Source organism: Grus americana, chromosome 2 (genome assembly GCF_028858705.1).
Source record: "Grus americana isolate bGruAme1 chromosome 2, bGruAme1.mat, whole genome shotgun sequence".
NCBI lineage: Eukaryota > Metazoa > Chordata > Aves > Gruiformes > Gruidae > Grus > Grus americana.
In genome coordinates, this window is record NC_072853.1 from 32,216,868 (window position 1) to 32,232,310 (window position 15,443).

Below are 15,443 nucleotides of genomic sequence, written 5' to 3' on the forward strand. Positions count from 1 at the left end.
GTGATAGCCTTTCCATTTTGAATTTAGTTCTTTGTATGAAACACCACTGAATGCATATCTTAGTTTCTTCAAAGCCCAGAGATGGTATTCAGTCATACTTGAGCTGGGTTTGGCAGTTTTAGGGAAAGAGGGATATAACTTTTTCGTGTATAAACAAACTATTGTTCTGCCAGACCTAATTGTGGGAGAAACAGCTTCTCTGCAAGGCTACCATAACATCTTATCCTTGCTTAGCTACCAACAAGGTAGAAGTGCTTAAATACTATATTGCCTTACTTAAATTGCTGCTAGAGCCTTGGGCTAAGGTGGAAGCTGCAGACCTACGTAGCAGGTGGTATCTGAAGAAAGAACGATGTCTGAGTCTAGGCAGGCAAGTATCTGGTTAACCGTGTTTTCTCAAACTTAACACCTTTTCTAGCTGTGCAGGAAGTTCCCTCCCATATGATTCATGATGTGCACAATCTGTGCTGACTGTTGATTCTAAATAGTTACCTGGGAAAGCTTTAAGCACACTCTCTAACCTTAACAGAGGAGATTGCAACATGATTAATGGTAGGAGTTGTGATGGTAACTCTTTGCTGAGGTTTGCCAAGCCCTCCTGAGCCACTTGATGGCATTCAGTTGAGCTTACCAGTCATTGGTTCGAGTTTCCTTGTCAGAAGTTATCTGCCTTCATGCCAGTGTCTTAAACACCAGCTTCTAAAATGTCATAGATGACTTAAGTACCAACCTCTTAGTTGTCCTGAGTTGTTAAGGGCAAATGAGTACTTGTTCTGGAACAGCAAAATCTTCAGTTTTAATCTCTTGCATAGTGAGCAAAACCCCACTGCTACTTGTCTCTGGAGCAGGTGCATCCTTAGGCTTCATGATCTCTTCAGGTACTAGCTTGCGGCTGATACAGGCAGTAACAACCAAGGTATGCCTGTAACAATTGAGTTTGCTATTGCAGGGCAAAGAACAAGGATACTCAAGCATGCACGATAACTACTGTAAGCCATAACAGAAGTCTAAACTTCAGCTCTAAAATGTATGTCTTGCACGGGGCAGGCAGGGTACAGCTCAACAGTCTCAGTTCCACCTTGAGCCAACTGTAGGTACTCTGAATTACTGTGAAGAGTGAGGAGGAGGAAGGCCATGCAGCGGTATATTTTGGTCATGGGAGGGCCCTTTCAGAAAGGCCTCATAATGAGCCTGTGTTCACAGTGTAGAGAAATCTTGATTCCTGCCCTTGCTTTCCTAGCTATGTTCAGACTAAGAGCTGCTGAACTCGTCAAAAAGCTTCATGCTGCAGAGCAAACCCTTTCTTTTTGGTTCCATGTGGCTGCTGTCTGTCATCCCCATCCTGCTTCATTTCCTTGGGGCCATCACTTTAGTTTGGAAAGTCCCTTGGAGAGAAATTCGTTCCTCCTCCAAATGCACCACACTAACAGCTAGCAGGGTCTATCTTCAGTTTGCTTTTAGGCAGTATGGGGAGAGCGCTGCCTTGCTCTGCCCTGAATCCCTGGGTGTGCTAAGGAGCTACCGGGGAAGAAGTAGATAAACTGACTGTTATGGCTGGCAGGGGAGTATTGGTCTTCCCTGAAGTCGATGAGTTAGGGATAACATGTAGCCTAAAAGTTATCCTACAGCAGGTTTGAAAGGGAGGACTGCAGTCCTTTTTCTTTACAGGTGGATTGGCTTGTACTTCACGGTGAAGACCATCAAACTTCCCTAGGTGATGAAGAAGCAGCTTGTTCAGCAAGACAGCTCCTTCATCACCAGGTAGGATTTGTGGGTGAGAACACAGGAGCATCGCTCCTTGCTCAAACTCCTGCATGTAAGAGAGCAGGAGCCTGGTGTGTTTAAGCGGCTTGTTTGGGAGGTGCTATGGCAACCCAGCTGTATGGCCGCTATAAGCTAGATTAGTCTGAGCAAAGAGGGTAGTTTGAAGTAAGGAGTGCTTGCATGGTCCCTCTCTTGGCAGTGGTTTTAGGACAGTAATATTTCTAAAAACTAGAGAATTGTCTTGGGTGACTTCTGGGCTTGTGCTTGGGCTATGCATAAGCCAGAGCAAAAGCAGAATTCAGCCTCTCATGTGGAGGCTCAGATTTGTAACTCTGCAAACCTTCCCTGTAAGCCAAAGGTATGTTCTAGTGGTAGGCTAGAACAGCGTAATTGTCTCTCTGACTACACTGAAGATGTGTTGGAAAGTTCGGCCCGTACACACTTCTGTCTGTAGTGGTGACACGCCAGGTCAGTGGTCTTAGACTGGAAATCCAGATGTCTCTAGGGTAGTGAAACAACTTTTGCACAATAAAGATGCAGGAAGAGTACCAAATTTTTTTTTTGAATGGATGATATGGGGTAAAACTCACTGCAGGGAGTTTCCGGTAAATGACGAGAATGTAAGTGTTGACTCCAGGAAATGGTATTCCTGATCATTAGCAGGGATGAACAGATCATCAGAAGGGGTTCTTTTTCCTATAATTACTCCTTTCAGTTGTTCTAGCATGCTAGCATTGTCTAGTGTTACACTGAATGATTATCTGGGGTGGGAAAAAGTCCTGGGGGTAACCTCACCTTCACTCTGTCTTTTTGTGTTGGAAGAGCAATGGTAGAAAACACCCAGCTTTTCCAGTATGCCACTTGTCATTTTGCCTGATCCAGTTAGTACAACTACTGCCTGAGCCTTTTGTGCAGAAGGCAGTCCCTGTCTGCTGAGATACATGAGGGAAGGCTGAAAAGCAGAATCGGTAGCTATTTGTATTAGTATGCTTGGTTAATAGAGAGCATATTATACTGTAGCTGTGTTACAGTTCTCTTCTAGCTCTGGATGCTTTAACTAGAATCTGCGACCAAAGCTTTGACTTCTGCAAAGTTCACTTGACAATATTTCTGGCAGATGCTGCAGCCATGTGTCAGAAATGCAGAGGGCCATTATATTTTCTTCTTTTCAGTAGGTTCGGAAAATAGCGGAGACCTGTGTTCCAGGCTCCGGCACTCTCATTGTTACAAGCCTGCAGGTAGTCTGCACCAGAAGCCAATGTAGGTCTGCAGTCTGAAAGAACTGCTCTTTAATTAGCTGGAAGGTCTGTTTCTGCACCCGCTGACTGCAGTGGAAATGGGAAGATAAAACTTCAGAAGTGGTACACTTCTCATATCCTCAGGGAATACATTGCCCAGGCTTGACTTGGGTGTGCTGCAAGGCTCCTTCACTTCTGCGGCTTTGAGCAGAGGCTGGTGTAATGTCTCCGATCAGCTTTGTCTTAAAAGATCACTCTTACGGCAGAGGAAAAGATTAACTTCCATTTGTTTATGCTCCTCTGTGTGCAGGCTGCAGTGAGGAGCCCAGGCGAAGGTGTGGGGTTGGGAGAAAGTCATTGCTCAGCTGTAAAGGTGATCTATACTGCTAGTAAGCTTGTTTTTTCAGTGAAAGAAGCTGACCTTGGAAGAAGAAAAAAAAAAATGTAGTGAAGCACTGCAAAACTGTGCTGAGTGCCTCTTTTAGGTAAGAAGCACTTCTGCTTCCCAGGGCTAAATCTTAAACCCCCAGCATGAAGTCAGATGGCTTATGTAAGTTGATCTTTATGGTATACGTGTCAAAACATAAATACATTTCATCAGGAAGATGCATTCCAGTGTAACCGGTTCCTGGCATAACTGGCTGCTCTAAATGACACTAGCTGAAGCACCAAAGACATAGGGCAGTGCACGTCAATAATCTTTAAAAAAAAAAACAAAACACCCAACAAAACAAATAAAAAAACCCCCGCAAAACCACCTCATACCTAGGTATGTTCAGCCTTTCATAAAAAACCTAGGTGGTGTTTATAGCTTAGCCCTCATAGATGAGTGCTGCTTTCTCCTATTGTGAGCTTGCACTACAGTGTGATACCTGGGCAGCAGAGACTGAGTTTTGGCTACTGGTTATTACGCTGGTGGAAACAGCTGAGGAAATAGTTACGCATGCAGAATTTTCCATTAATCAGAGGAAAAAGTCCTACACAGATGGTATATAGGGTAGATTACGGCTAGTAATCCTTTTGTGTCCTAGAAGATTAAGGCTATCCTGGTGTAGCTGCAGTCAGCTGACCTTTTTTTATTTAAATGATTGAAAATTCTTGATGCAATTCTGCAGAGGACCAACGCTCTTCCAGAAGCCACAAACGGTGCGCTGTGAATGTTTGTTAAAGGAACGGTCTGTTTAAGTCCAGCCCCAGTTATAAATTTACAGGAACTTAACTTTGTGCCATGTAAACAGCAGCAGCTACAAGGTGGCTAAGAAGTCACTTGCTAGAAGGATCTATCATATCTAACAGAGGCATAGAGCGCTGAATTTTCTGAGGAGGTATAGTGAGTGTCATGTGAAGAAACAGAGGGTTTCTGAATTCTCTCTGGGTTGCCCCAGAAAACGAAGATGAAAGCTTCGGTGGAAGAGGACGGCTGCACGCTCTGAATTTTCTGGCATGGATCTGTATGAGGATTACAAATCACCCTTTGATTTCAATGCTGGGGTGAACCGAAACTATCTTTACCTGTCGCCTAGCATAAACCTTTCTCCACCTGGATCACCTACACTGGCAAAGTCTGGTAACTTCCTGCTCTTTCTTTTTCAAAACCTCTGCATGGAAAGCTTAGTGATTAATATCTGTAAAAAGGAACTTCTCAAATTAAGAATCCATAAAATTTGGCTGAAGTGCAGGTGTAAATGAAGGGTAGAAGTTGACCTGCTGTTAACTGGTTATTAGCTTCAGTGTGTCACGTAGGTAATATTTTGTGCTATGAATTTACCAGCTTTACCTTATTCGCTATTTCTTAATTCAGTAAAAAGGCAGTTTGAGGGAAAACAAAGTGAGCAATAAAATTAGGAACAAAAGGGCAACTTCTGCAAGATTGGCATAATTGGCCTAGTTTGACTATTAGCTTTTTTTTGGGGAAGGTAGGAACTGCTTCCTTAGTATGACTTGAGAGCTCTGGATAGTCTAACATTTGCTTTTGCCTTAGTACTGAAAATATCACTGATTAACAGAAATGCCCTCTAAAACCTTTACTCCGTTCCACCTAGCATTTAAAATGCTGTAAATATTACACCTGTGGACACTTAATGTACTTGCACTCCCCTGAGGAAGTGGCTGTTGTGTGATGTGCTGTAGCAGCACTTGTCTAGTGCTTAACCCTACTAGTTTCTAGCTACCAGCTAGAAACAACCTGTTGTACAGAACACCTACAGCCGTGCCTCCCAACACCTCCTAGTCTGGTTTTACCATGTTTCCTTTCCATTCCATGCTGCTGGACATGATCTTCCAGAGTAATTAAAAATGTAGAAAGCTTAGCCCCACTTCAGGTGTGACAAAGCAAAGTTACAAAGGTGTTGACTTTTTATTTTAATGGATTTGTTCTTTAAAATCTTAAAGAAACATGCATCCCTTGGGGAACATCTGTGTGAATTAAAACCCCTCTGTGAACTAGATGTGCTAGGGGCCTCTGGGGAACAGTGGTCAGCTTTCACTTCTGCAATTACTGCATCTCCCACCTCTTCTAAAGGGGGGGAGCAGGGCTGCGTATCTGGCGGTGATACATCACCATAAGCACCAGCCTTTGGGCTTTTTTTTTTTTCGGTCACTTTGAATGCATATATGATTAGTGTTTGGGAGAAGCCCAAGAACTTTCTCTCCTGAGTTGAAGTAGTATGTTTTGCTTTGGCTTTTTCACTGAGATAAATGGGAAGAACTTACATTTGATCTTTCTTATATATTGCGAACTAAATATCCTCTGTAGCACTGTACATTACTCAAATGTTGGAGTGAATTTATTATCTTGTAACAGCTTGTTCTGAACTCTAACAAGCACCTTTTTTCTTTAGCTTTGCCAACTGTATGGTGATTACCAAATACGCTCATTCTGAGTGTCTGACACAGAAGACGTCTGTCTAAAGATAAAGCTTTGTGAAGGTTAATCTTCCCCCACCCCACAGTCTGCTCACTGAAGTGTCCAGCACTTCCTTAAACAGCTAGTGTTTACTGCTGATCTCTGAATTCAGGCCAGAAAGTGGTAGGAACTTTGGGGCATGAACTTGGGTTGAAACCAAACAAGGCAAACCCCAAACCAGAAAACCGAGTGTTAAGTTGAATGACTAATGCTTTGCCTGCACTGGCAGAATAATGGGGGCTTAAGTGCAGTGTCCCTGAATGGTGATCTGTGGAGTCCTAATCAACTAAGTAGTTCATTCATGTCTTTATTTGGTTCATTTAAGTAGATCTAATAAACTGCTGGGATAAGTTGTTAATCTTAGTTTTAAGGTGTCTGTATTTCTAGGTAAGTATTCCCATTTTTTTTTTCCCAACAGAGTTTTTACTCTGTGTAAGAGACTTGAAATGCTCAGCTAAGCTTGGTTGTATCAGTTGGAGTACCAGACAACTGAATTTGAAGTCCCTTGTAACTCTAAAGATGCAAGGGAATTAATGAAAGGTAACAAATTGGGACCCAATGACAGCATTTCTGCTGGTGAACAGAGAAGAGTGCAAGTGAGAAACGCTCTTTTAATCATGGCTGAGCTGAAGTATTTCCATCTATTGGCTGACTGCTGTTTCCTGGTTTCTTGCCCTGCATCCCACAGAAATACCTGAGGTGGGCTGTGCACCTTTCTGTACAAAGCTGGCTCAAAGCCAGGATCTTATTGTCTGCCAACCCTAGCTCATGGGCTGTGCATTTGGGTTGTAGCCACGCTGTTGCGGAGGTCTGTGGGTTGTTATCTGTGTAGACAAGTGCTTCTTGGTCGGGCTGTCTAGCACGGCCTTCTCATAGCACAGATGAACCCGATGTCCTGCAAGTGTTGAAGTGAACTGAGGAATGGGAGCAAAGCAAGCAGAGAGTGAACAGTAACGGGATGAGAGGGGAGTGCCAAAATAAAGACCGATGGAAAGGTGTTTGCATACTTCAAATGGAGCTAAAGGAAAAGTAATAAATGGGAGGGAGGCAGGAGAGGAAGGCATGGTTAGATGTACAAGGTGAGGTATGGAAGACTCTGAGTAGCAGTGATTTCCTGTCTTCCTAAAAGATCCAGGAATGGGAAGGGGAGGGGAGATCATTCCCTTACTTCTTAGCGTTGAGTCTTACATTCAATGTAGGCAACGAGCAACAGAAACTTTCTTCAAACACCAGTTTTCCAAAGCGAAGGTATATTCCCAAAACAGAAGCTGTTGCTGCAGGAGACAATCTGGCATGTTTTCCTAGTGCTGGATTCACTTGGTCTATTTTTGGTGGAGATAATCCGGATGACTCTTCATAACCAGATTGAACAGACTTTCAGCTGGATGTGCTAATGCTCTGGAGCCAGCATGGTCTTTGGGACTTGCAAACTTTCTGAAATGGCTTTTGCAACAGCAAGCTCTGTAGTCCCTGAAGGGGCTGCAGATGGAGAACAAGGTCAGGAGTCAGAGGCCAATGTATGGGGGTCATAGAACATCAGAGGAAAACACAGTTTAAATTGTTTTCCTTCAGTTAGGCTTATGTAATTAATAGCATAAATAGCAATTTGACAAAAAGGGCTGGTATTATTAGCTGCTTGATGTTAAGAAAAGGAAATGTGTTGATGTATAAAAAAAAAAATTACCTGATTGTGAGACATGAGCCATAATCTTGTTTGGTGCTGTAGTACTGTGCTTTGGTTTGGGCATTACACTCGAACTTTTTTTTTCCATGCTAGATTCCTGCCAGAAAATAGTGTATTAGGAGACCAGTAAGAACTAGATTATGTTTGTGTAGAAGACAGATGTAAATCTCTGGGAAAACGTGGTATAGATTTCATAAATGCAGAATGGGGTTTCAGTTGCTTTCTGTATGCTTCCTTCTCAGTGTACTCCATGGTAACTTACCATTTACAAATCTGCCCATGTAGCAGTGTGCTTTCGGAGGACAAGTGGTCTGGACACAAATACAGGCAGAAAACATACTGTTTCGGAAAGAATTTGTACAATTGAGCACTACCTGAGTTCATTAACTTGATCAAGGACAAGGCCTTTTCTTAGGCTTGACAGCTGCTGTAGGAGCGTATTTGATAGAATACCTACAACTAATTACAGACTTGCAGAATCTTTTTTTCCCCTGACTTCTCAGTTGATTGCAATATTGCTATTTGATATCAAGCCTCACAGTGACATCATAGTGGTGGTCTCATTGCACATTAATGAGGTTTCTGATTCCCAGACCAAATGGTGTTGTGCAATGCCATCAGAAACTGCTGAAATGAGGATGAAATTTTATCTGGTTAATTACTATAGTGACTAGTAAGGGAATGTTATTTAATATGTCCTCTACTTGTCTGAATTATATATTTATATACAAATATATACGCATACACACACACTCATCCTCTCTTCTTACAAACAAACAATCCTGGGGGTTTTTCATCTACTTGAAGATTTTTATTTAATTTCTTTTTTTACTATCTATAAAGCTCTTTTTACCTCTTGAATAGAAAATTAGTTTTGGGAATCCACAGCCATTCCAACATGCAGTCTCTCTGCAAACTGGTCTCTCTGCAAATTAGAACAGGATTCCTTAATTCTGGCAAACTATGTTTAAGTGTCAGCTACCAAGATGCAGAATGGGAAATGTTTTGCTGGAAAATCTGTTTGTTACATTAAAAGGTGTTTAAAGGGATCTTACTGCAAGCACTAAGGACTAAGAATAAATGAATCTTTAAAGTGAGTGCATCATAGTAATACAAATAATATTGTTCTCCTTCCTTTCCTTTTAGCTGTGAAGACAAAAGTTGAGGAAGACCACAGGGGTGTTTGGGATTCATATAGAGGAATTTGGTAGAGTTTCGTTTTCTGGATTTGGAAGGGGAGGAGGCAGCAGTGTGAGTGGACGCACATCCTCATCAGTCCCTTCTCAGCACTCCACTGCTTTGTCTGAAGTGACGGCCTTTTATTCCCAACCTCCTTCTGCAGGCTTCTCATTTGTCTTAATGTCAAGGCACAAAACAGTAGCTTACTTCTAGTTTCATGACACCTGCAACTTTGTAGCCACAGTGGTCCCAGTTACTGGGGTCAGAGAGGTTGAGCAGGGTATAGGGGAAGAGTTTCTATTTGCAGTGCAACCCTTTCCTCTGCTGTTGCTGAGCTTGCTTGTTGCCCTGACTGCTCCCACTGTGCAGAGAATGGGCATTTTTTAATCTGATCCAGGGAGCAGGGAGGGAGCCTCTGCAGTGGTCTTGAGTACCTCCAGCGCTTCCAGAGTTTCTGTGCCTCATGAGCGAGAGAGCAGAGAGCCTGTGGACTCCTGGGCAGAAGTTGTGTAGGAACGACTGGTTGGGATGTACCATTCTGTGCCTTGTTTTCTGTCAGAGGGATGTGTTGCTCTCAACATGTTTTCAGTCTGCTATTATAGCAGCAGTTGCGATTATATTGAGCTTTAAAACAACTTGATAGAATGAAACGGCCAGTAAAATGCTTCTGGTTCCCTGTATGCTGTAGTACTCGGGGAGTGTGACTTTGGTGTCCTCTCATTGGTTTTCTTTGTGCACTGGCACAAAAGGGCTGTATATTAACATTAGTTGCTATCTGGCTGACATGTGATGATCTGACTTTTAATGATTTATTCACATCAAGGGCTGCTGAGAAGCGACTCTATACCCGAGGTTGGAGAGGATGCTGCTGCTACAGTTGGTATGGCAGAAACACTCTCAGAAGAAGAACAGGATGAGCTAAGAAAAGAGCTTGCTAAGGTAAATCTCTTGCAAATAGCTCTTAAACTGGTTTTGAGAATGAATATCTGGGATAATGCTGTCTTTGAACGTACAGTTAATGCTTTGTATATTTATTCTGTGAGTGTCTAAAGCCGGGTATGGCACTCCTGTGTATTGCGGGGAGGGAAAGGGAAGGTGTCAAGGAGAAAAGAACATCTAGTTCTAACTATGGTGAATTAAGGTAGAAGTGCTGAGTGCACAGATCATAAACCAAGATGTGTAAATGCCTAATACTTTCTTTCCTCAAGTGAGAAGCTGTCAAAGAGAACATAGTTGGAAGCCAAAACCAAGTACGGTCTCAACTGGTGTGGAATAACTAAAGCTGTTGTTTTCGTGAAGGATGCTTTGTAGTAATATCTGTGTAGACGCTGTTTTGCTAATGTATAACCATGTAACTATTCTTGTCTATCGTTCATACAGCAGAATTTTTTTTTAAGAGCAAGTTAAAGTAGCACTCTTTGAAGGACAGTCAAATATTCAAGCCTGATACGTGCATTGCAAAAGTTGTCAAAGTTGGGCTTTGAGTCCCCAGTCTTTTTTCTTTTGTAGCTCTGTGTGACTTCAGGACTCTAACAAAAGACAGTAACTTAAGCCTAAGGTTGGCAGGTGAAGGTTAGCTGTGAAATAAGCGCATTTAATGCAGTCTTGGTTTTGGTAGTCCAGGGTATTATTTCATGCCAAACCAATCAGCCGAAGATGGTTCGGCAAGGATATGTCATGCTGGACAGGTATCCAAAACATGGAAGGTATTGGTATTTTCTCAAAGGAGCTTAAATGGGTGGGCAGCCTGATACTCTCTAAAGTAGGGTGGTCCAGTCAGGATGAGGAACTAGGGTTGGATGTATGCTTTCAGCTTTGTACATACGGTCTTAGTGCCTCTGTCACATCTATATAGCCCACAGAATGGGGCTATAAAACTGCTTTTACATCTCTGATCATGGTCTGGTCATGCTTCTGTGAGAGGCTTAAGTGACCATCTGTGTAAAGAAGGAAGTATACAAACAATGCAGTTTTCTAGTTGCTGAACAGGTGCTGTGTATTTGTTGCTGTGGTGTTTGGTTTGGTTTGGTTTTTTTAAACTGCTCAGTCTGCCACCACTTCACCCCCGCTCTGGGGACAGCACTCCTGTGGCTGGATCCAGCCTGCAGTTGCTGGCTTATGCCACAAAAGAACCTTTCTGTTCAAGCAAGGAGAGAAAACTTGTGTATGGATCAGACATGCTCTCAGCTTCCTGATACTGTTCATATGTTGGTATCCCTTTTGACGTGGAAGGAGAATGCAGGCTTGGTGATTATCCCAGGTTTGACTAATCTTCAAGCTTCACATACGCTAATGTTGTCTAAAGGTAACGATTTTTAACTGTACAGTCTTTTAGTTACCAACTTCCTTGTGCATATTCCAGTAACAGAGCTAGCTGCAGGTAGATCACTTTCTCACTAACTGGCTCTTGTAGATTCTGTTGGATTTCCCTTTTAGTATTTAGAAACAACTGTGAGGCAATGTTAAAACTGTGTTATCCCTCCCATTACTGATGCCTAGTAGATGTTTTAATAAATATATGGCTGAATGGCTTGTGTATTGCTTGTTAACTTACCTCTCATCAACTCTGCTGCCACAGGTGGAGGAGGAAATCCAGACGCTCTCACAAGTGCTAGCTGCCAAAGAGAAGCATCTAGCAGAAATCAAGAGAAAGCTGGGAATTAACTCATTACAGGAACTAAGGCAGAACATTACCAAAAGCTGGCAAGATGTTACATCAACCACAGCGTACGTACCAGTTCACGATGATTGTCTCAGCTGTTGAAGTGAAAACTATGTAGTTCTTGTCATGTCTAAACCCTCTGTTCTAGTGAAATGAGATGAGTGTAGATAAAACAAAGTTGCACTAAAACCTACCTGGATAAATCATCATAGATTTCTTTCAAGAAGGCTGCTATTAGCCATATCATCTCATGCAAAATAAGAATGGTTGACCATAATATGGGCAATTCTAATACATGTTTTTTCTGACAGACCTGACATACCATTACTGATACCAAGGTGCCCTAATTCCAACAGAATACCCTTCTTTTCCAGCCTGAAAAATTGTTGTAAACTGAACTCATGCAGGAAGAGTGCAATCACAGTTAATGTTCTTGCCAAACACAACTGTTAGCTTAAGATATAGAGTGAACTGCCTTCTGCACTTAATGACTACATGGAATGTAAGAGAATGCACCTCAAACTTTTTATGGTGAAGTTTATTGACAAAATAAGATTTTAGACACTTGACACATAAAATAGACCTCTGTTCTTTTATCAGTGTGTATGCATGGTGGTGTTTTTCTCAGGGTGTTTTGGTTTTGTTTTGGTTGGTTTTTTTTGTTGTTGTTGTTTGTTTTGGGTTTTTTTTTGTGGTTTTTTTTTGTTTGTTTTTTGAAGTCCTACAGTAGCAGATAGCATCTATTCTGGGACTGGGGTAGTAGGTCCATGTTGGTGAACCTGATCTGAAATCTGAGGCGGCAGAGATTCTGTAGCCAGAAGGGACTGCAGTGGCTCAAAACAGTCTCTTAAGTAGCTTGTCCATTTGACTCCAACGTTGAAGTATACCTCTGGGTTTGATACAAATTTACATACACTAAAAGGTTCCTTATGTGTTCTATTAAAATAACTACAGACTTAATTTTGTTTGAACACAGATACAAGAAAACATCAGAAACCCTGTCTCAGGCTGGTCAGAAGGCTTCTGCTGCTTTTTCATCTGTTGGTTCAGTCATAACCAAGAAGTTTGAAGATGTCAGGTAGGTTTCTTTAGTTCTTCCTGAGAAGTTGCATTTTTGATATAAGTAGGTGATCACTGAAATAAATTTATGCTGTTAACATACCTAGCACTTCTAACAGTTAATCTATCAAGAACCCTCAGTATCTGTTTTAGGAGAGCTGAGCAACTTGCTGCAAAATTTGCTTGTATGTCCTCACTGATGCAGAAGAGTTTTTTGGTGTGTATGTTATATATGCAAGAGAAGCAATGTATGCTATTGCTGCCACTGCTACTCTTATTTTTCTGGTAGGATTGCTGGTGGCAGCATCTCTGCCTGCCTCTGCATCATGCACATAGCATTGTCATTTCTGTCCTCTGACTTGCTCAGCTTGTGGAATACTACGTTTAAACAACTAATGTCTTTAACTATTTGGGGTTTGGTTTTTTTTTGGTCTTGTGTGTGGATTCCTTTCAGGTGTGTTTTTATTTCTTTGTAAGCTGTTCTACCTCATAGCAGTGCTTGATTTTATTACATTTTTAATAGACTATTGGTACTTTTAAATTCTTAAATATTTGCATAATTGCCATACAACATATTTTGACTTTGTCAAATGACACAGCCCTTCATGCAAATTAGGTGAGTTTGGCCATTTTCAGCCCTATTGTGAGCTGCATGCAAAACTCTTCCTGGATGCAATCCAATCATATGCTTAGCTTACAATTCTTTGTTTGATTATATATTTTTTACTACTGGAACATACACAACAATTCATCTCTGCTTGTAACTTGTTGTGAATAGTGGATCAATCTTATTTTTCAATTATTGGACAAATAAAAATTCACACATTCTAAGAGAATATTGTGGCATTGGAAAGCAGTGTAATAAAATCAGCCCTCTGTTTTAAAGTGCTGCCATTAACCTCTTGCTTTTTGAAATCTAGTGAGAAAACACTTTGAGGTGCAGCTACTCAGTTACATATTTTTCTTCAGATTTATCAGAACTTCCTTTCTCTCTTTAATGCTTACTCTGGCATTGTGCAGACTACAGGCATTTTCACATTCCTTTAGGTAAGGTGGGCGCAAGAATTATTTCTGAAACTAAGCATGTAGTCAGACTGTCTCCATTAAAATCTTTAAATAATTTTTTCTGTAAAAGGTAATTTCTTTTTTTCCTCCAGTGTTAGTTAATGTAAAACTGAAGCTCTTTTAATGTCAGGGAAGATGTTTCTTCATGTTCACCTGGTAACTATCCCAGAACATGAAATCTTGAGAATACGTAATGATCAATTAGTCTATCTTCCTTGTAAGAAAGGAATCTGTTAAAATGATTCTGCACTTTTTTTTGTAGAGAGACAGAATACGGTTTTGAGGTCAATGGCATGCAGAATTCCTCCTTCTCTTTGTCTGTACATGTTTGTGCCTTGACAGAGTAGAAATTTTCCCTTTTTTGTCTTATTACAATGGTTGTTTAGCATTGTGACTCTAATCAAATCACTAGAGTCTACATGTAAAATAGTTTATGCATTCTCTGTTCATAGTTTATCCTGTGAAACAGTCCTTATCTTTGAGTTGACTACTGCAGACACTTGAGTATTTTAGTTACCTCGTCTGCATTGCCTTTTATCTGCCTAGTCTAAGTGAATACTCAATATTAAGTTTTCAGTGGTTAAAATTCCTGTGTAGCAACTTCAGTCCATTGCCTCTCATCTATGCACACCTCTGAATCTGGCTTCATCTTTTCTGTACTCTCCCACCAAGTAGCTAAAGACAGCAGTAGGATCTCTATAAAGACATAGGGATCTGGCTCCTAGAATACAAACTAGGAGCTATAGCCCCAGGGCAGTGCTTGGGAAGGAGATGGCCAGTGGTACAGGGCACTATCAGAACTTGGGCTCTAAAGTGAGTTCAGTTTGCTCAAGGATAAGGATAGTGGCCTGAAATCCCTCCACTTTAGCATCAGTAAGACAAAGGGAACCTAGAAAATGTTGCTACACCTTTTCTATGTGGAGCTTGGCTGCTCACTTAACAGGGTTCACCTTTCTTCCTTAAGGCTGTAGTATTCCCTACTAGTAATGGACTATTGCATTTGACAAGCACAGACTCATAGGTTCCTTCCGGCCTCAGGAATTTAATAACTCAAAAGAAGAGTGTCCTAATTTAATCAAGTTAGTGGCTAGGTGGGTGTTGAGTACTGTCTATCAGAAACTGGGCCACTGGGAGGGAATGGAACAGGGCTAGAGGAGTCCATGCTGTTGGTGTGCTTCTTGGAGAGAATAATGGCAATGGAAATTCAAGGTATGGTTATAAATTCTGGAGCAGCTAGGTTAAAAAAAAAAAAAAAGAGCGAGAAGAATTAGTGCTGTTCAACATCTTAGTTGCACTTAAACAGGAGATTAAAAACCACTGAGATTTTTGCTTTCATGAGTGCCGAGTTCATGTGGGATTCAACCAGTGAATTCAAGTCCCCGGGTTATGTGACTACTCAGGTGGTGTCTACTTCTAATACTGCACAAGTCTGAACTTTAGAAAGTTTTAGATGCCCAAATTCTTTCCTGGAAATGAGAATTGATGGGCCTGATACTTGAACAAATACTGAATATGCAGGTGCATTTTTATTCTTAAACTCTTATGTGGCTTCTTTGTCATGGCTTTGCTTTTCTTGTACTGTTTTAGCTTAGGGACTTTTCAGCTGTAATGGCATGATTTCTTCTGTGTTGGGCTATTTCCACATGTTCCATGCAGCAGACATCACACGCAGGTCTTCATTCTTGCACTGCAAAGTGATTTTGGAAGGAGCTGTGAACTGGGAAAGTACTGAAATAGAGAGGAAGAGAGAGGACTGGTAGTGCAAAGTCAGTGCATTATCACTTCCTTTTTTTGTTTGTTTCCTCTGCTTTTTGTTAAGCTGAAAATGAACTCTGTTCCTTCTTAGGTTTCTCTTAATACCTTTATTCTCCTTTATAAGAATGCCTT

The 15,443-nt window shown here is 41.4% G+C and overlaps 1 protein-coding gene across 7 annotated transcripts in view; it reads left to right on the forward strand.

The window, feature by feature from the left end:
• TPD52 (tumor protein D52) overlaps positions 1–15,443 on the forward strand; it is a 128,994-nt gene that overhangs the window by 20,906 nt on the left and 92,645 nt on the right. For 2 of the 7 annotated variants that reach the window (XM_054815295.1, XM_054815290.1), the window contains exons 1-4: positions 4,227–4,569; positions 9,594–9,709; positions 11,349–11,497; positions 12,409–12,510. In XM_054815295.1, the coding sequence (XP_054671270.1) occupies positions 4,446–4,569; positions 9,594–9,709; positions 11,349–11,497; positions 12,409–12,510 (491 nt within the window). In that variant the 5' untranslated portion in view covers positions 4,227–4,445. Of the gene's footprint in view, positions 1–4,139; positions 4,570–9,593; positions 9,710–11,348; positions 11,498–12,408; positions 12,511–13,511; positions 13,539–15,443 lie in introns of those variants that run through there. The other 5 variants (XM_054815293.1, XM_054815294.1, XM_054815289.1 and 2 more) reach the window with 4 other exon arrangements.